This window comes from Periplaneta americana, chromosome 12 (genome assembly GCF_040183065.1).
Source record: "Periplaneta americana isolate PAMFEO1 chromosome 12, P.americana_PAMFEO1_priV1, whole genome shotgun sequence".
NCBI classification, from domain to species: Eukaryota; Metazoa; Arthropoda; class Insecta; order Blattodea; family Blattidae; genus Periplaneta; species Periplaneta americana.
In genome coordinates, this window is record NC_091128.1 from 94,853,610 (window position 1) to 94,874,978 (window position 21,369).

At 34.5% G+C, this 21,369-nt stretch overlaps 1 protein-coding gene across 5 annotated transcripts in view; it reads right to left on the reverse strand.

Annotated features, from left to right (window-relative positions):
- The window catches only part of LOC138710693 (zinc finger protein 236-like), a 108,428-nt gene that overhangs the window by 45,057 nt on the left and 42,002 nt on the right, over positions 1 to 21,369 (reverse strand). For all 5 annotated transcript variants that reach the window (XM_069841759.1, XM_069841756.1, XM_069841757.1 and 2 more), the window contains exons 9-15: positions 20,340 to 20,457; positions 16,975 to 17,129; positions 12,724 to 12,913; positions 9,107 to 9,248; positions 4,345 to 4,477; positions 2,673 to 2,812; positions 1,722 to 1,936 (exon numbers count right to left, since the gene is read on the reverse strand). In XM_069841759.1, coding sequence (XP_069697860.1) covers positions 1,722 to 1,936; positions 2,673 to 2,812; positions 4,345 to 4,477; positions 9,107 to 9,248; positions 12,724 to 12,913; positions 16,975 to 17,129; positions 20,340 to 20,457 — 1,093 coding nt within the window. The remainder of the gene's footprint in view (positions 1 to 1,721; positions 1,937 to 2,672; positions 2,813 to 4,344; positions 4,478 to 9,106; positions 9,249 to 12,723; positions 12,914 to 16,974; positions 17,130 to 20,339; positions 20,458 to 21,369) is intronic.

Here is a 21,369-nt window from a genome sequence, read left to right on the forward strand (position 1 = left end):
TAATTTTAAGGGCCGTCACACAATAAGATACTGTACCAGTGAAATGTCATTAATTTTAAAGGCCGTCACACAATAAGATACTATACCAGTGAAATGTCATTAATTTTAAAGACCGGCACACAATAAGATACTGTACCAGTGAAATGTCATTAATTTTAAAGGCCGTCACAACTGAGTAGTTTAGTGGAGAAGAGAAATGGAAGAAGAAGAATGAGACATAGAAGGAAAGGAGAGAAGTAGAAAGAGAAGGGAAAGGATGCAATAGATAAGGAAAAGAGAAAGGGAAGGATAGTTAAGAGGATAGAGAAGAAATATGAGAAAGGGAGAGAGCAAAAGATACATAGAAAATACAGGAGTAGAGAGGGGAATAAGGAAGCTCGTTGAGTAGAAAAGAATACGGCACAGTAGTGAAGGGTAGGGTAGAAAGGGAAGGAATGAGAAGAGAAAAATGGAAGTGAAGAGAAAAAGTGAGAAGGGAGAAGGAGAAAAGAAAGGCGAAAGGAGAGGAGAGGCGAGACGAGAGGAATGGAGAGGATAGGAGAGGAGATGAGAGGAGAGATGGGAGAGGAGAAGGTGAGAAGAGAGTAGAGGGGTGGGGAGGGGAGGGGAGGGGAGGGGAGAGGAGAGAGGGGAGGAGAGGGGAGAGAGAAGAGGAAAAGAAGGGAAGGAGAGAAGAGACATAACAAAACAGACGACAGGAAGGGGGGAAAGGGAGAGGGAGAGAAAGGAGAGGGACAGAGCACTATACAACAGTGGAACTGAGAGATACCAACTTTCATTATGCCTTCTATTGGTTAATATCGTTTTGTATGGTGAAAAAACCATGAAGCTGCAAAAAGAGAAAAAATTAAGTAGACAGCAAAATTGACGACTGAAACCCATTTAAAATACTAATTTACATGTATATAAACAGGCACGGAAACACTTAAAAGATTTTCAATGTATTCGAAAGACTGAGCAAAGGTGGAATAGAAACCACTTACGGTATTTTATTTTAGCCTCTCGGATTTATTGATGCTACACATTCATTGATCTTAAAGAGGAATTTAGACATTTCACTTGCTCTTTGGAATCCCAGAATGGGTGCTTGGATTCAAAAGAGACAGGGGTTTTCAAGTGTTTCGTGGAAAACATCTCTATAGACTTCTTATAATGTCTGGAAAACCCCTATATCTAATGTACATTTATAAAATATCGAACAAAAAAAAAAAAAAATTAAATCAAATTAAGGAAATTAGACTCACAGTATTCTGCTGTGTGCTGAAATTTACCACCTCAAACATTTTGGAACTGGGGGGTGAAATAGATCGCCTCTACATGGTGCCCCCTGGATTTAAACCAAACGATCTACACTGAAAGTATAATGCATCCCAGTACACTACTGGGATGTAAAATGGCATATGGAAGATCTCCAACAAGCCATGCATTAGCAACCAACCAACCAACCAACCAACCAACCAACACTTTGTAACTACATATAGGTCCTATCTTCAAGGCAAATTGACGTGATTTGGAGGATCACCTATAGTAGCCTATGTCGTTTGGAGTAACATGACGAGCCCAACAGAATAGATGAGCCTGAAGCATAGTAGTTTCATTGATGATGTATGAATTCAAAATGTGTACAAATACATACCACACTATTTCCAAGAAATGTAACTTTCACCTACAAAAGATTTATATCGGTATATATTATACATTTTTATTTAAACATCACCTACCATTACTTGTAATAATGATTGGTTCCTGCAGTGCAACTTCTGGTAGAAGCGGATCTGTAGTCTTCTGTTTTGCTGCTTTTCGTTTTGCAGCTTTTTCTTCTGAAGTTCCATTCGCTTCTTTGGCATGTGATAACATGTGAGTTTTTTGGTGGCCAGTGGTACGAAAAGTCTTATCACAGTATTGACATGCAAAAGGCTTAGTGCCCGTGTGCATTCTGGTGAAAATAGAAAAAAAGTTCTGTGATATTAAAACACATAAATATAAACATGTTAAAAAAACAGCTAATATCAAAATAGGAACAAATAATAATGAATTTTTTAATTGCTTCAGGATACTATGGATGGATAAACCAATAAAAGAGGTTTGGATCACAGAAAATGAGGAAGAATCTATCATAACAAAAACAGAAACTCCTTCCCTGTTATCGACAGCTGCACTCATAATGGGTTATTAATCGATTCTCGTCACCACAGAGTTAAATATGAACTTAAAGACTACTAGAACATAAGAAATTCCATTGCTATGCAGTGTGAACAATGATGGAACCCGGAGATTTAGTGACATAGTAGTCTTCTGTGAAAATGATTCCAAAACTTATATCATTTATATGGATGAATGATAAACAGTTAAGTACTCGAAATTAGTTTTAAAAACCATAGATCCGACCATAAGATATGAGAGTAATGATCCAGAACATTGCAAATTAGTTCATAATGAAAAATGGGCTATATGCGAAAATTGTAAAAGTTACTACAATACTAAATTTTCTCATAAATATAGCAATAGAAGTTTCGAAATTCATACTTAGGAAACATTGATATTAGGAATATAGAATAATAAGGCAGTATAACCAATGATGGAGAATAGAAAAAAATGCTATATTATTTCTTTAAAAAATAAATGAATAAATAAATAAATAAATAATAAAAAGTAAATGAGGTATAACTTACCTAATATGAACTTTGAGGCTGCTTGCAGATGAAAATTTCTTCAAGCACATATGACAGACATGATCCCTGATACCAGTATGCGTTCGTATGTGGGCAGTGAGAGTGGATTTGACAGCAAAAGTTCGAAAGCAATGAGTGCACTGCAACAACAGTAAGAGAGAATTATATACGTACATATTAGTTTTAAACCACACCAAATACAGTAAAACTTGTGCAAAATGAAACATAATAGGGCAGAAAGTTGTCCAGTGTGAACACTTTTTTTAGTCCTGGCGGGTAGAATAGGCAATATAGTGTTATTTATTTTTTATAATGTGGAATCTACCTCTGATTGAGGTTATGGCTGATATGTACAGTCTCAGAAATAATTTGATGGCGCACAGATATTTTATAAATCCCAAAAAGGAGGCACTGGGCACGATCAGAGGACAAGCGACCAGGTTCACAAGCGAACCACTAGTTGAGGTAATAACATTCGTTCTGTTTCGTTGTATGTCGTCCCTAAGTAGCTAGAACAAGTACAGGGAAAAGAATTTAGTGTAAATAAATAGTGCAATGAAGACTGTAAGCGAAAAAAAAAGCAAAAGAAAGAAGGAAAAAAAAAAAAAGAGAGAGAAACAAGATGATTTATAGCACCACTTCTAGCGACTTGATTCTTTTCAGTTCAATTTTGCATCCTAATGTACAGTTTCAAAGAGTTTACAATATTGGCGTGACTTGTAACAACTGTTGTGATAAATATGTAAGAATAATGTAATTTTGTAATTAAAAATCGAAAAAAATATATATATATATGTATGAAGCAACTATGGAATTCACAACAAATTTTTAGCTTCAGAATACTAGCTACTTAAAGGAATGATACTTTTGAATAGTTCCTTCTCTATTTGTAATACTCTTTTATCATTAAAATAAAGAAAAAAGATAGGACCCATGTTTATAACACATTTTTTGCTCAAAATGTTTTCGAAAATATGCTCCATAAGTAGCAGTAACTTCTCGTGAATAATCCTGTATAATAATATTAGGAGTATATAATAATTTATTTATTTCAGGAAATATTTTTGATACCAACTCTACCTGTCATTTGTTAGTTCATTAAAAAAAAAAAAACAAACAAACAAACATCGTCTGTGTTCGCGTAAATTGCCATTGTGTTTTTTTAATTTGAAAAAAAAAAAAAAGAAAAAAGAAAACTTGTTACAGAATGTATTATACAGTGCATATTTTAACTTCCTCCCTTACATAGGTGCAGCTCCTCTGTGCACTGCCACGTCCACTCTATATCTGTGAGCAGTGGAAGTTAAAATGTATGTACTGTATTTCATTTCCATTATTACAGATGAACTGACTGGTGGATACACAGTATGAACAAAATCCATCCAGTAGTTAGGAGAAATTTCTGTACCCTACATACACAGACGACATACCCAAAATTACTTTTTCGGTATAAAGGATATTGAAAAGTCTACTTTCGCGAAAATATCGAAATCGACTTTTTAAAAGTATCAATATAATTTCTCTTTATACTTACCCGTACTTTGCATACTAAGAAAGTAAGAAAAGGAGTACTTAATATACGTGATAGTTGTGCCTTTGCATGCATGATCTGCAGTTGCAGGAATAACACTTCAACTTCAATTTACCTTATTGTTGGGAAGTAAAATATTACCTTATAGGGACGTTCATGAGTATGTATTCTAATATGTCTAACGAGATCTGAAGGTTTCTTGAATTCCTTACTACAGTAAGAGCACTGGTGCCATCGAACTGTTCCCACACGACGTTGTCGAATGATGTACCTCCTGCATACAAAAGAAAGTTAGAATAATATATGCAATTATAATACAGAGTGATCCATATAAACCTTTAACATTTTAATTAGTTCCAATTTCCTTCTGGAAGCCAGTATAAACTTGAAATTGAGTTTAAGGGGAGACTCCGAAGTTTTCCAAAAAATAAAAATTATTTGCTATTTCACTTCTTTAGAATGTACATTTTCACACTCCAAATGGATTTAGTTCAATTCTGATTACAAATATGTTTTTTTTTTTTTTTTTTAATTAAGGCTGTATGGGGCGTGCATTGAAAGAGCTGTCAAAATTAATTTTTCATCAAAGAATTTTTTTTTTCGATTACAAATCTAGTAACTTTTTTTTTTATAATATTAGCTTCCTGAAGCTACTAGATGAATGTAGCAGAAGAGAATTTTAATAGATATGATTGTGTTACATAAATATTAATTTTACTTTCAAATCCATTTTTCCGGAAGTTTATTTTTCTTGATTCAACACCAACTTTTTTTATGCCAAATATTAATCAATCTGGATGAAATTTTTACTGCATGTATTTATGAGGTAATTGCATGTCTCTATGCATTCATTTTGCAAGAACTGCTACTAGTTTATTTTATTAATATTTTTTTCTGGAATTATAGAAAAAATAACATTTTCAAATTTTCGAAAAAAATTTTGAAAGTGAATGAATGAGATATTTCATAAAATGAATGCATAGAAATGTTTCTCTATGTCTTGTGAATGTAACAAAAATAAAAGAAGCTTAAAAATTGAGAAGATCTACTAAAAACTTCGGTTTTAAAATATTTCTGGGGGAAAAAAAATCAAAAGCCAAAACATTTAAGAGTTAAGCGTTGTTGTCAATGGTTTCATGCTCTTCTTAATGCAAGCCCAGATATTCTCTCCATAATTTGGTTTATGGATGAGGCGAGGTTCCACAAGTCAGGCTACATCAACATGCAAAACAGCAGATATTGGGCTGCTAATATCATCCACGAAGCAGAATTGCATTCTGAAAAGGTTGGAGTCTGGTGCGCGGTGTCAGTCACAAGAATAATTGTTGGCCTCATGTTTTTACATTGATATGGTAGACACTGCGGTTTATGGATACATCTTCAATACATTTGTGGAGCAACTGGACAACATCGAATTGACAGAAGGCAACATGGCACATCATGCCATAGTCTAATGATTCCATGAAATTTACAACCAACTTCTTCGGTGACCACCTAATCTCAAAAAATATGTGGTCCCCCAGATCACCTGATCTAAGCTCCCCAGATTTCTTCTTGTGGGGCTACCTTAAGGTCAGAATATACAAGAATAGACCGCTGTCATTTGTTGAACTCCATTAGGAATGAAATCAGCAACATTGACGAGGATACACTTTGGAGAACATCACGGAATATGATGTGATACGTACAGTTGTGTATGGATGCAGATGGAAGATATTTTCAATATTTACTCTGAGGAATCGCCTACAGTTACTCTGTAATTCAGAACAGAGTGCACATGTTTGCTATTATTATTGGTTCAAAAGTTATAAGTCATTAACACTGTAATGGTTTATATGGATCGCTCTGTATAATATAAATATGTGTATACTTATAAATAATAACAAGCAATGTAAAAACCTTATTCTGTTAAATCCCAGCACAGGGTAACTGCCTATCCATAAATGGTAGAGAATGAAAATAAAAGGATAACAGAGCATAAAATAGAATAGTTATATTCCTTAACTGGCTATAGTATAAAAGCAAAATATTTATTTCGTAGAGGGAGCACACTGACTTCAGTTTTACGTAAAAGTTACTTCATAACACTATTTCTTAATACACACAGTCATGATCATCATGTCTTTTCTTGAAACTAAATCTAGTGATAATAATAACTGAATAATAAACGAACTTTTAAATTCATAATGTACATATTTTCGTAGCTATTAAATAGCCATAAGTTTCCGTACATCTTGTTAAGAATTCCAACATTTTACTGGAAACATGGTAGGCCTACTGTTTAGAATAGAAGTTAACAATGTAAAACAAAGTATAACAGGGCCAAATTATGCAACACTCAAAGAGTGTCAACCTACTGGAAGGTGAAGTTACATTTGCTTCCAGTTCGGACATTGTACCTACCTTCTTAGCAATTCTTTCAGGTAGCCATATTACTTCAGTGCTGTATGACTGATAATGAAGAGATTCCACACAGGATTAACTTATTAATTTTATTTTGTTATGCTATCCTACATTTAAAATTATTATCACTGTAATTTAATCACGAACTTGTTTCCCATATGTTCCAAATGATAGAAGATAAAGGATATTGCTTCTTTCTTTAATGCAGTATTGTATAGAAAGTGATACTATTTCAACATTATTCAGTTATCGAAAATCACCGAAATTTCACTGATTAGCAATAAGCAGTCATCACTATTAAGTGAAGATGATGGTACATCCACTTTCGTTTTATGGTAAAGCCAATTCGAAAATAGTCGCTCTCTAATAACACAGATACTTCTATGAACAGAGAAAACCTGGGGCTGTCGAGTGGTTGAAGGTTCCAATATCATGTTCCTTCACCCTGTAACAGAGAAACGTGCCTTTGAATGTAAAAACAGGGTATGGATGATGTTGAGATAGTATCATTAACAGTAAGGCACTGAATTAAAGAGCGAAGAAAAACCACTCTCTATCAAGTTTTTAATGTATGAGAAACAAGTCCATAAGTAAATTGTAGTAATATAATGAACGCACAATTTGATGCCAAAACGGAAGAAAGAAAAATTAAAGAAAGAAGAAAGGAAAAACAAGATAAAATAAACGGGTCTCGAACTCTGAAACGTTCTATCATCAGTCTCATGTCTACATCATGAGGTACAGTAACTATCTGATGTAAAGTGAGAGGAAGGTAAGTCAATATATTGGATAAAAAGGCAGCAGAATGCTTACTTTTATTGCCAGTAAGTTTATAACCTTTGAGTGTTACATAATTTGACTTGCTATATTTGATTTTACATCATTAACTTCCATTTGAAACACTAGCATGAAAATTGGTGATCCTTAAAGTGGCTCCTGGACTTTGCTAATCTAGCAGTGTGGAAAATTCCATTTCCATTCAAACCAAGAAATGGATTCGGAACACCTCAAAATCTGTGCTTCAGTGGCTGGTCATGATAATATCTTTGAAAAATATTGGAGTGCAAGAGGTCAAAGGACTTTATTGTCAAACGCCTGGCATTAGAAAACAACAACAACAACAATAATTCAATTTCCATATGTGAGCACATGTCAGATTAAATTCAACTCCACCAATGAAAGAATGATACATGAGGATAATGACTGATGAAGTTGTATTAAAAAAAAAGTTAATAGATTTTACATTCTCATTAAAGGACAAAGTTTTACTTAAAATCTGTGATGCGACAGCTCATGGGAGGCCAATGTCGACCAGCTGATGCTAACCACCCCTACAGAGACATCAACACAGACATGGAAATTCTACATATCCAACCAAAAAGCCAGAAACTAAACACCCTAGAACAATACGAAATATACAGACACACAAAAACACATCCAAATGAAATTCTCACACACAACTCAATTTCAGAACACACACACTCTTTACTCCACATTACACTACACAAACACCCCCACAAGAAACAAAACAAAAGGCGCCAAGACGAGCATAACCAGTTCTGAAGATGGTCAATAGCAGACCGAAACATGTTAACAAGGTAATATAAAGTTTAACACGTGAAAGACACACAATATGTTTTTCTAAGTGATATAGTGTTAAAAGTTGTGTAATCAAGATGTATAAATTCATAACTTATCAGAAATCTCAGATTTGACAGCACTTATCAATGACTCCCTCCTCACAAAAATGCTATCATGCAAATGATATTTTGCCAGATGAACAATACATTCTTGTGTATAATTCTCATGAATGAAACACAAGTTAAAATACAACTTACGTCAAATGTTTATGAACGTAACTTTCAAAATTATAGAACATAAATGTTAGAATATATTTTAGGTTCTTTTGCTGAATACTTTGTTGTCTACTATTACAAATTCAACATTATTCCTATAATATTTATAAATATCTAACACCTTACCCCACTTCCCTCTTACAATTTATCAACCCCTATAAAAACAAAAATGTCCACTGAGAGACAGTATCGCCCACAATGGGAAACACTGCCTCAGACCAAGGAGCTATGGTGCATGAATCAGATTTATTTTGCATGTTGCAAATGTAGGCTACAGAACCTTCTGATTTACTTCCCTTCTGAAGTAGGCCGTGCTAAGAATTTTACCTCTTTTACAAATTCATTGTCCTCAGTTGGGTTTGAAACGACGAACCTTGAGTCTTAGTTCCACAAGAGTAGTAACCAGCTACTACAGAGAACAACTGTCTGGAATATGCTGAATTTAAAATTAATTAAATGCCCTATCATTCAAACAGCTAACTTTGCTATTCTGTGCCAAATATACGAGAATTTTTAAGAACCACAATATTTATTTGAAGAAATTATATATTTCAAAAGAGTCATGTGCAATTGCAGAATTAGGTGAAAATATATCTACTTTCAGAACAGATATTTCACAATAGAGACATAAGAGACATATATACCTCACAGTTCCATCCAGACCCCTGTCAGCAAGTGTAATATAAGTAGTTGTACTGTTCTCTTTATGCTCACGAACCGTTCCATTCTCATTCTGGCTTCCCTCATCCAATTTGTTCTCCTGCTTCGTCAAAGCATTACTCAGCCCTGTAGGTAAACAATAATTGTAAAGTTTCATTCTGGATATTAAAATGAAATCAGTATTCAAATACATAAAAATTAAGTGAAATGCTTTACAACACGTGCTAAGTTCACATCTACCGTCAGGAAATTATCAAGAATTTTAAATTCCAAATTCTGTAGTCATGTTCAAGTTTTTGAAGTCTGACTATAGTGTCTAAAATTAATTCAACAAATTTTAGTAATCACAGAATCATACTCATCCCTGCAGGGTATGCTTCTTTAAAATATACTATAGATTATATTTGAGATTATTTTCTAGATCAATTCTCAATATATTAACACAAATTTCTTGAAAACAGTTCCAGAGGAAAAGATTAACAAAGCAAACACATCTGAAATAAATTAAAACAAAATATGACAAAAAACGACTGGACATGGACAGAGATTCTTTACAGAGCCTCCAACTATTACTGATTTCCCCCACTATTATAGCATTACAGCCAAAGCGAAAATTCATATTATGGAAAAGCAAAATTATCATGGAACAATATTATTATACCGGGTGTTTCAGACTACTCGTATCAGCCTTTTTTCTCGAAAACTATATGATACTGGTTGTTCATAAAAAAATTTTGAGAACCAAAACCTATGTAAAGAATCAATTGGTGGTAATACCATTTCCCATAACAAACCGGAAGTAGGAGTATCTGTGGTCAACTTCGAAATTTCAAATGAGAACATGGGTCATTGAAGGTACCATTGGAAACTACTTTTAAAAAGAAACAACTTTTACTGAAACTTTCTTTTTTCTAACTTTTATTGTTTACTCACAAAGCAACAAAAATTGTATTTTCTAAGAAATGTTGTATGTTGTTTATCTACGTACACTCTTCATAGTAAGTGTTCAAAATGTCCGCCACCCTATGCAAAACAATGTTCTGATCTCCTCCTAACATCCGTGATTGCACGGAAATCTTCAGCACAGCTGAGAGACACACATGGTGTGGCTTGTCTAATTCTTTGCTTCATGTCTTCTCTAGTTGTTGGACGCACTTGGTAGATCATGTTTTTAATTCTCCCCCACAAGGAGGATTGTCTGTGACTTAGGATTGCCTCATAATACAGTGTTTAGAATTCTCAAAGACAACAAATTTCATTCATACCATATTTATTTCCAACAGGAACGTGGGAGACATGACTTCCAGACTTGTGTTGATTTCTAGAACTGGTTCCCAAATATTGGACCGTGATTTCGAGCTCAGAATTCTATGGACTGATGAGGCAACTTTCAAAAGTAATGGTCAGGTGAATTTCTACAATTCCCATTACTGGTCTCCGGTTAATCCACACTGGCTACGTGAAGTGGATTACCAGCACATGTGGAGCCTCAACACATGGTGTGACCTCCTTGGACACCGAGTCATAGGACCATACTTTTTTGAGGAGAACTTGAATGGTAGAACGCATGCTTCTTCCAAAACATTTTGCACCAGTTGCTTCATGATATTCCTCTTGTGCTTCGGTTAACGATGTAGCTTCAGCAGGGCAGCTGTCTGGCTCACTTTTCACGTAGGACTCTGTGTGTTATTAACCGGTTATTCCCCTATGGTGCATTGGACGAGGAGGACTAGTAGCCTGGCCTGCCTGATCTCCTGACTTCGCTCCAAATGACTTCTTCTTGTGGGGGAAAATTAAAGACATGTTCTATCAGGTGCATCCAACAACTAGAGAAGATATGAAACAAAGAATTAGAGAAGCCTGTAAGTCTCTCAGTTGTGCTGAAGGTCTCTGTGCAATCACGGATGTTAGGAGGAGACCAGAATATTGTTTTGCACAGGGTGGCGACATTTTGAATACTTACTATGAACAGTGTGAAGTGTGTACGTACATAAACAATATACAACATTTCTCAGAAAATACCATTTTTGTTGCTTTGTGAGTAAACAATAAAAGTTAGAAAAAAATGTTTCAGTAAAAGTTGTTTCTTTTTAAGAGTAGTTTCCAATGGCACCTTCAATGACCCATGTTCTCATTTGAAATTGCAAAGTTGACTACAGGTACACCTACTTCCGTTTGTGGCTGCAAAAGGGTATCTGTCGGATACAGGGGGGAGAGCCATTAATCCTTCCCATTGAAGGCTTTAAGGAACCAACCTGGACAAATACCCAATGTCCCATCCCTACCTTCCCGTGGTGCAGCTGTTAGTAAGTATAATTTTACAAGCTGAACTAAAGGGAGGGGCTACTCATCCATTAGCACTGGTCAGCTTGATGAGTTAATGACTGAATTTGGTATAATTTTCCTCTAATCAATACCTAATTCCCTCTTTACCCTTTCCTATCCAGTCCTCTGACTGAACTCTTACTTTCTTCGACCCTGATGGCATTAGAGCATTCGAGGCCTAGGGGTTCATTTCCCTTTCCTTCCTCCTCTTTCTACTTTTCTGTTCCTAGTGCTGACCTGCTATGGCACTAAAATCGTCCTCCAGTGGCTTAAGGAGGGAAAGCTGGTGATCAACAAGATCTTCCAGCTAGGTCCAATGGACCCGTCGACCAACAGCAGGTGTGGTCCTCCAGACATTCTGGGGGTTGTGTGTGAATGAAGTAGCCACCAAAACGTTAAAATATGGTGTTCACTTAAATCGGCTACAACTTGCCATTTCTCAAATGCCTGGCATTAGAAAACAACAACAACAACAACTTCCGTTTGTTGTGGGAAATGGTACTACCACCAATCGATTCTTTACATAGGTTTTGGTTCTCAAAATTTTTTTATGAACAACCAGTATTATATAGTTTTCGAGAAAAAAGGCTGATACGGATGGTCTGAAATACCCGGTATATTCCTCCCAAAGGAGGGGAAAAAATATGTCAAACTTATTTGCTTCTATGTGCACCATCTGACAACTATATTAGACAAAGTTTTAGAATATAAAAGCCTTAAGACATTCGGCCAATAAATGTTATAAACAAAATTTGTCCATCTTGCTTCTACTATCAACTGCAGACAGCCAAACACAGTACAAGATCGAATTCTTTTGTTTTGTTCGCAAGCATTTCACACCAGCAATGGTTGCTGTAGCTGTGCTAAGATCAGTGATGTAATAAATAGAAGTCCACACCTGTGGAGTAACGGTTAGCGCATCTGACCGCGAAACCAGGTGGCCCGGGTTCGATTCCCGATCGGGGCAAGTTACCTGGTTGAGGTTTTTTCCGGGGTTTTCCCTCAATCCAATATGAGCAAATGCTGGGTAACTTTCGGTGCTGGACCCCGGACTCATTTCACCGGCATTATCACCTTCATCACATTCAGATGCTAAATAGCCTTAGATGTTGATAAAGCATCGTAAAATAACCTACTAAAATAAAATAAATAAATAGAAGTGACAATTTGATCCACTTAGTTGTCATAATACATATTTGACGCATTTTACTGAAAAAAGACTTATTCAAATGAAAATTATAGGACTACGAAGTTGTTTCAAATTTGTTGAGTTTACCTGTAGGAGCAGGATTATCTTTCCCTGAGAGACCACTATTGACTAGTGCCTGTTGTAGGATATCTGAATCACTTGGCTGATCAGATGTTTTATTTTTGTCTCCTGCTACATCTGCTTCTAGTTCTGCCAACTGTGACAATACAGCTCGAACATTCATTATATGTGATGTGTCACTTGTGTCAGGCTCAACCTTAAAAGACCAAAGTACATAGTGTAAATATGGTGTCAAATAATTATGCTTGTTCTATGTATAAAGTCTGATATGTAAGTTCTTAAAATTAACTATTCAGAACGTTTTGAGTTAAACTAAGAGATTAAGGGTATGCACTACTGAGTTCTAGTGAAACATTTCAATTTTTACCATTTTCCAATCTTCCCACTTTTTTCTATAGAAGTATTTATGTAAAGTTTCATTTCATTATTCGAATTGTAGGTGACCTAAATATTAATTCTTTTGAAAGGACATAAGCTAATCTTGTCAAGTAGTTAGTTACCTTTAAATGCAGCTTCCTGGATATATATATATATATATATATATATATGTTTTTTTTATTTTTCAATCTAGAAAATCAATATCGCCAAAAAATTAAGTAAGATAATGCAAAAACATTTTTATCACACATTTTAAACATGGAAATTTGTATGTTTTATGTCACTTGAAAAATACAGCCAATATAATTTTTACAGTGGCATATGCAAAATTCTGTCGAAGGAGAGGTGGTCAATATCAAAATTGTTTACAATTTGCATTATTGGTATTTTAAATGTTTATTATTATTATTATTATTATTATTATTATTACTCGTATGTTACGGTATATTTATTAACATTATTATATGTTATATATTTATATTAAAAAAATGAAATGTCAAATGCACAGAACATTAAACAAACATTTTACAATAAAGTCAGAACTCAAACTAACAAATAGATGAATACCGCTCTTAAATGCGTTTAAAATCGACAATGCACCATATTTAACATCTGCACTGCAGAAGTGTCAAACCAACCTTTTCAATATGTTTCACAACAAGTTAAATTTCATACTGTGTCAGCTTCATTTTATTACAACTTCGGTACTAGAAGATAGGTCTCTCTGTAATAAAGATAGCATTATTATAATTCGAACGTGCTGGAGCACTAAGCACAGGGATTTTACTGAAGGAGGGATAGGAGGACTATGCCTTATGTCGATGTAGATTTTGTTACCCTGACAGTGAAAAATTCGAGAAAGGAAAACGATTATGGATAAAAAAATATTAAAATCTAAATAGGCCATTTTTTTTTTAAGTTTAAGAGCGGAGAGGTTCAAACCCGGTAACTCCTCCTTGCGTAAGCCCCTGAATTTTTATGTATGACCTTACGAAAAAAAAATTTTAAATTCAACAACAAGCAAGAAGGCAAATGCAAGAACTCCAATATGCCAAGTATTAGCAACCAACCAAACAACCATATTTTTTTTTATTCCAAACCACAAATGATAACAAAAAACAAATATACAATTCCATTGCTCAATTATTCAGCTACATGTTAAGCCATGAAACTAGAAAAAAAAAAAATCTTCATTCATTGATATGTAATCTGATTTATTCGTAAGACATGCATTTTTCTATTTTATTTTTTATGGGTCAAATTTACAAACCAAAAAATTTGAAAATTCCAACACCATATAATCTTAATGAAAGGAATTAGTGATTAAAATTTCACTAAAATCAGATAAAAATTGTGGAAATTTTTAAAACTCAGTAGCTCATATCCTTGAAGATAATCATTACTATGACAAAATGAATAAAATAGTATAAAACCAATTAAGCAGTAAAATGACATTTGAAAACGAAATCAAGGTAAATCACTTTCCTACATTCGTTTATGATTTATATATTTAAGAAAACAATAAAAAAATTATACTTAAACAGGAAATCTTAGGAACTGTAGCAATAATTGTAAGTATCTGAGCTGAAATATACCATGTGGTCACAAAAAGGTGTTTACAAAAGAATTACAAAACTAATAAAAATCTTAAGAATACTGAACAGCATTTTGAGACCCAATTTGATTCAAAATCTAACAGAAAAAGAGTAAACAATATGCCAGTCCTTCCTAATCTGCTGTATGGTAATAAAGTTTTGACTATCAAACATAAATATAAAAGCAGACTAAAAACAAATAAAATTACAGTTCAGAAAATGAGTACAATGCACACTTTCGGACCATAAGAGAAATCGCGAATTTTTTCAAAGAATTTAAAGCTGAAACCAGTTATTGACAAATCTAAAACTACAAAATTAATTTAACATAAATATTACAAGAATGAATAAAAACTGAACATTTTTCACACAACTACCTCTTTGTCACTTGATAGAGGGCAGTGTCTCTGGCCATTTATTGTGGTATACAGGTGGCTAGTCTGTCACAGATTATGGTTGATGACATATGAAGTGTGATGATTAAGGGTTATAGGATTGGGTCATGGTCCTTTGTAATTGTTACTATCCCAGCATTTGCCTGGAGAAACTTGGAAAATCAAAACAAAGAAAAAAATTCCAAGTCAGATTAGACAGTCTTTAAAATAATAATACTGTAGTATAGTATAAACCGAAATGTTACATGAGAAAATGTAGATCTTAGAAAAGACTACTAAATGGGGAGTAATTCGTGACAGATAATGGATGTAATGATGATGGTGTTAGTACGGGTATACTAGTGGTGGTGGTAAATGGAAGAAAGACAATGAGGATGATTACGATGACAATGCTACATAGAAAACTAAAAATGTTTCTTATAAACCACTCTCTTTGTTGTGTTGTTACAATATTTTAATTACTATGCCGAGAGAACATAACTTTTGAGTTAAACATAAAGACCTTAGGTCACATTTCATATTACAAAATAATAAACGAGAGTTTCAATTATATCTAATTTTTTATCTAATTGCTGTCTCATTGAAGCTCCTGCATGAATTATGAATGGTTAACTAAAAATAATATTCATTCATTGATAGTGATCTGCCCAAAGAGGTCTTTCACTGCAAACTAAGCATTCTCCAATTTCTCCTATTTTCCGCATTCCTCTACAAGCAAACATTCTGATGGGGGCAGATAAAAAGTTAAATTGTTTTCTTCCACCATGTTAATAATGTCAAAAGAAGTGTTTATACAAATTTTGGCCACTCGAAAACAATTACGAGGGCCGTAAAAAAATAAGTTCACCAGGGACCGTTAACAGAAAAAAACACACTTTCATTGGACAAATTTATTCGAACAGACACAGCAATTGTTGAGCTATTTTTCAACATATTTTTCATCGCAACTGAGACATTTCTCATCATGGGATCGACAGAGAGAGGTGCAGATGCAGTCAAACGCTGGTTCCGATCTGAGGCGGCTGACTTCTACGACACAAAAATTTATCCTATGGTATGACAAATGTCTCAATTCCAGTGGGGGATATGTTGACAAATAGCACAACAATTGCTGTATCTGTTTCAATAAATTATTTCCATGCAATTGTGCTTTTTCCTATACACGACCCCAGGGAATATCACTTTGTGGACAGCCTCGTAATTGCGGTCGAGTGGCCAAAATTTGTATAAGCACTTCTTTTGACATTATTAACATGGTGGAAGAAAAAAAAATTAACTTTTTTATCTGCCCCCATCAGAATGTTTGCTTGTTAGTCTTCACATATGATCCATGTATTTTAATGATGTCTATCATCTGATATCTTCTTCTGCCTCGAACTTTTCTTCCATTCACCAATAGGCAGTTTCTATTTAGGCAGTGGACAGCCAATTTATTTTTCTCTTCCTGATCACTTTCAGCATTATTCTTTCTTCGCCTACTCTTTCTAGCACAGCTTCCTTTCTCATTCTGTGTGTCCAGTTCACATGCTACGTTTTCTCCATAATCATATTTCAAATGCTTCTAGTAGTCTCTCTTCACTCGGATATAATGTCAAAGTTTCTGCTCCATACAATGCCAGACTCCACACAAAGCACTTCATTAGTCTCTTCCTTAGTTCTTTTTCCAGAGGTCCACAGAAAATGCTACTTTTTCTATTAAAAGATTTCTTTGCCATTACTATCCTCCTTTTGACTTCCTGGCAACAGTTCATGTTACTGCTTATAGTACAGCACACACTTATAATAACAAAGCTTATGTTAACAGAATAGTCTCTTTGCTTTATCTTAACTACAAATATAAAATTAGCTGAGTAGGCAACATGCAGTTCGTGCAAATAAAATTAACATACCTTTTGTTGTGAACATTCCCCACAATGCATTCGGCTCATATGTGCATTAAGACTACCTAATTTCTTGAAAACACACGGGCATTCCATGCACTTATACACCTGCTCTCCTGAACTGGGAATAGTATGAACTCTTACTATATGAGCACGCAGGTTACCTGAAAAGATTACAATACAAGTAAGACAAGCAATGAATACATTAATTAGAACAGCACACTGTTAGCTCAATGGCTAGAATCTCTGTTTTCCACGATGGATATCTAGCTTCATATAGAATTTTTAGTGAACAAAGATATTGTTTTGTACAAAGTTTTGAGTGCTCCACTCCCATTTCTCCTGATAGTAATTCACAAAGACCACATTAATCATCATCGTCATTATCATCATCATCTACAACATAGTTCAAGCCACCGGCGTAGCTCAGTCAGCTAAGGTGCTTGCCTGTCGATTCGGAGTTGCATTCGGACACGGGTTCGATTCCCGCTTGGGCTGATTACCTGGTCAGGTTTTTTCCGAGGTTTTCCCCAACCATAAGGTAATCTATACCGAATTCTCGGCCACACTTCGCTATCATCAATCCCATCGATGCTAAATAACCTCATACTTGATACAAAGTCATTAAATAACCAAGTAAAATAAATAAAAAAACATAGTTCAACCTTCCATGGTGTACCATAGGTAATGTACAACACAGTGAAGTGATCTATAGATTCAATACTTTTTTTATTGTTTTCTTATATATATATATATATATATATATAATTCATAAACGAATGTAGGAAACTAATTTACTTTGATTTCGTTTTCAAATGTAATTTTATTGCTTAACTGGTTTTATTCTATTTTACTCATTTTGTCATAGTAATGATTATCTTCAAGGGTACGAGCTACTGAGTTTTAAAAATTTCCACAATTTTTATCTGATTTCAATGAAATTTTAATCACTAATTCCTTTCATTGAGATCATATGGTGTTGGAATTTTCAGATCTTTTGGTTCGTAAATTTGGCCCATAAAAAAATTAAATATAAAAATGCATATCTTACGAATAAATCAGATTACGCATCAATGAATGAAGATTTTTTCTAGTTCCATGCTCAACATGTATAGCTGAATAATTGAGTAATGGAATCGTTTATTTCTTTTTTTGTTATCATTTGTGGTTTAAAATAAAAAAATTATGGTTGGTTGGTTGCTAATGCTCGTATTGGAGCTATTCCATTTACTTTCTTGCTTGTTATTGAATTTTTTTAAAGTTTTTCTTAAGATCATGCATAAAAATAATTATACTGGCTGTATTTTTCGAGTGACATAAAAAATAAACATTTCCATGGAAAACGATGTTTAAAATGTGTGATAAAAATGTTACTGTATTGCATTTATCTTTACCATATTTGGGGGATATTGATTTCTTAGATTGAAAAATGTAAAATATATATATATATATATATATATATATATATATATATATATACATATATATCCAGGAAGCTGCTTTTGAAGGTAACTACCTGACATGTTTAGCTTATGTCCTTTTAAAAGAATTGTGCATCTGTAACTGTGTGTAATTTGTGTTTAAAATGTCAGAAATAACATATACGTATATTGAAACATTTGGCAGTGATTATTTTACACAAAAGGGAGAACACATCATAAGTAAATTGTGTAATATAACATTATGTTGGGACAGAATACAATTTATAAAGAATAATAATTTTAAAACCAAATTACACACTTTCCATCTTCTGATCTTGGCCAAGAATAGACATGCTATCAACCTCTAATGTCTAATGTACTTACTTACTAACAAGCAATGTGACTTTTATTTAGATCTTTATGAAATGATAATTGCTGCAAATATCCCATTAAAAGTGAATAATTCCAAATTTAAAGCATTCATGGAAACATATATAAAAAAACAATTACCTTCCGTAACAATATTGCGACATTATTTAGACAAGTGATATGAAAAAACTGTTACAATAACATCAGACAGTATGTAGGGAGCAACAAGATCTGGCTTTTAGTAGATAAATCTCAGGATTCTGCTGGCAGTTTTGTGACCAATGTGTTGTCGGAATTTTCTTGCCTGACAAACCAGTGGAGAACTTTCTATTGACAAGTGATATGTTAGATGAAGTAATTCACTTTATTATTGTCGATGTGTTTCTAAACACCATGGCTCTTTTGTAGTCGACTGGTGTAAAGCATATAAGCATGAAAATGTACTTCTCTTCGTGGCGAATGTTGCAACATTTATGATAAAAGCAGTCAAAACACAATAATTCAATTATACACATGGATGCCAAAGGGTGGTTGAAGAAATACGCGCATCTCTAAGTCATGTAGATAGATTTAGGTATATCAAATTGTAAGAAAATATTCTTAAAGGTTCCATCATGAATTAATACTTTTAAGGACATAGCACCAAGTGTTCCTCTACCCTCATGGCCCATTGTAACTCGATGGGGGAAACTTGGCTTGACGCAGGTCTTTACTATACTAGATATTACAATACCATTCTTAATGTAATTAACATCTTGAATGAGACTTACAGTGCTTGGGTCAGAAATGTAAAATCTCTATATTTGAAATAGTATGTGAAAAAAACAATTGGATTGCAGAATTTTGAGGACGTGTCCAAGGCACTGCAATGTTTATGAACCTCAGGTGTAGATCTGACTGAAGCTCTAAAAGTAGTTGATAAGATGGCTGAAGGATTGAATCAAGCACCAATGTCACCGGTCACTGAATGTGTAAAGAAAAGTTTAATGCTGTTCTGTGTAAAAATACTGGATATTCAATATTATGTAAAATAAACGAAGTGTTAGTAGGTAAATGGACAGTCGAAAGAGCTGGAGTGTATAATTTGGACAATAATGATTTTATGTATTTTTGATTTGCTCCTATCACATTGTGTGATGTAAAACGTATGTTTTCATAATACAATGTGTAGGTCACAACAGACGGAGATTTACCTTTGAGGCACTGCACATGTATACTGTTGTGCACTGTAACACACCTAAAACAAATATGGAAGACGAGGACATGGAGCAGTCATCATAAGCGTAAGCGTAGTATGACCATAATTATAGTCTGTACCTTTCTATACCTCTATTCCAATTTGTTGTGACGTACCTATCATCCCCCTCTTCCTAAGATCAACCTTGACGCGAGTCCCATACAATGTCTCTATAGCATCATTGCAGTTATTCTATCAGGCACTAACTTTTAAACTCTGCTGATTACAGCTATTACTCAGAATCAATCTGCATTTTCTAACCACAATACTGAAAATTAAATCTTGTTGGATTCCAAGTATGTATGGTACTTGCTGGATTTTGTCTTTAAAAAGAAACAATGTCTTACCTTTTTGGCTGAAAGAAGCTGCACAAAAATCACAGCGAAATGGTTTTATGCCATTATGTTTTGACATATGAATTTGTAAAGAGCCTTTCTGATTAAAAGCTCTTGCGCATATGTGGCACTGAAAACAAAGATAATATACATACAAAATAGACGAAGTCAGCATTAGTATAATAAGATGAAGGATCAGTGGAACCTGGGTTTTCAGTGCTACGTGCTGATGCTTTATCCACTAAGCCACATGGGATTTCAACTCTGATGCCGGATTGAATCCTCTCAGTTTTCCCTTTAGTGGCCAACCCTCATGCCCTGTGTCACAGATATGTGACAGTGGCACAATGTCCAACACATTAATGTGCAGAAGTGCACTCATTACAAGTGACTAAGTGGCCGGGATCCGACGGAATGAGCGCCATCTTAATCACTAAGTGATTATATATGCTTATCATATTATAGCGATGTACCGAAGTACATATGATATTTCCATGCAGGAATTCTGCGTTATCATATGATAAAGGATTGGTGGAGCAGAGAAAAATTTTCTCCAGCACCGGGATTCGAACCCAGGTTTTCAACACTACGTGCTGACGCTCTAGCCACTAAGCCACACTGGATTCCAATTGTGATGCCGGATTGAATCCTCTCAGTTTCTTTTCTCCGTTCCAACGATCCTTCATCATATGATAAAGCAGAATTCCTGCATGGAAATATCACATGTACTTTGGTACATTGCTATAATATGATAAGCATATATAATCACTTAGTGATTAAATATGTGTTCATTCCGTTGGGTCCTGGCCACTTAGTCACTCGTAATGAGTGCACCTCTGCACATTAGTGTGTTGGACATTGTGTGGTCACACATCTGTGACACAGTGCATGAGGGTTGGCCACTAAAGGGAAAACTAAGAGGTGGAGCTTAAAACTGAGAGGATTCAATCCGGCATTGAATTGGAATCCAGTGTGGTTTAGTGGATAACCCGGGTTCGAATCCCAGTGCTGGAGAGAATTTTTCTCCGCTCCACCGATCCTT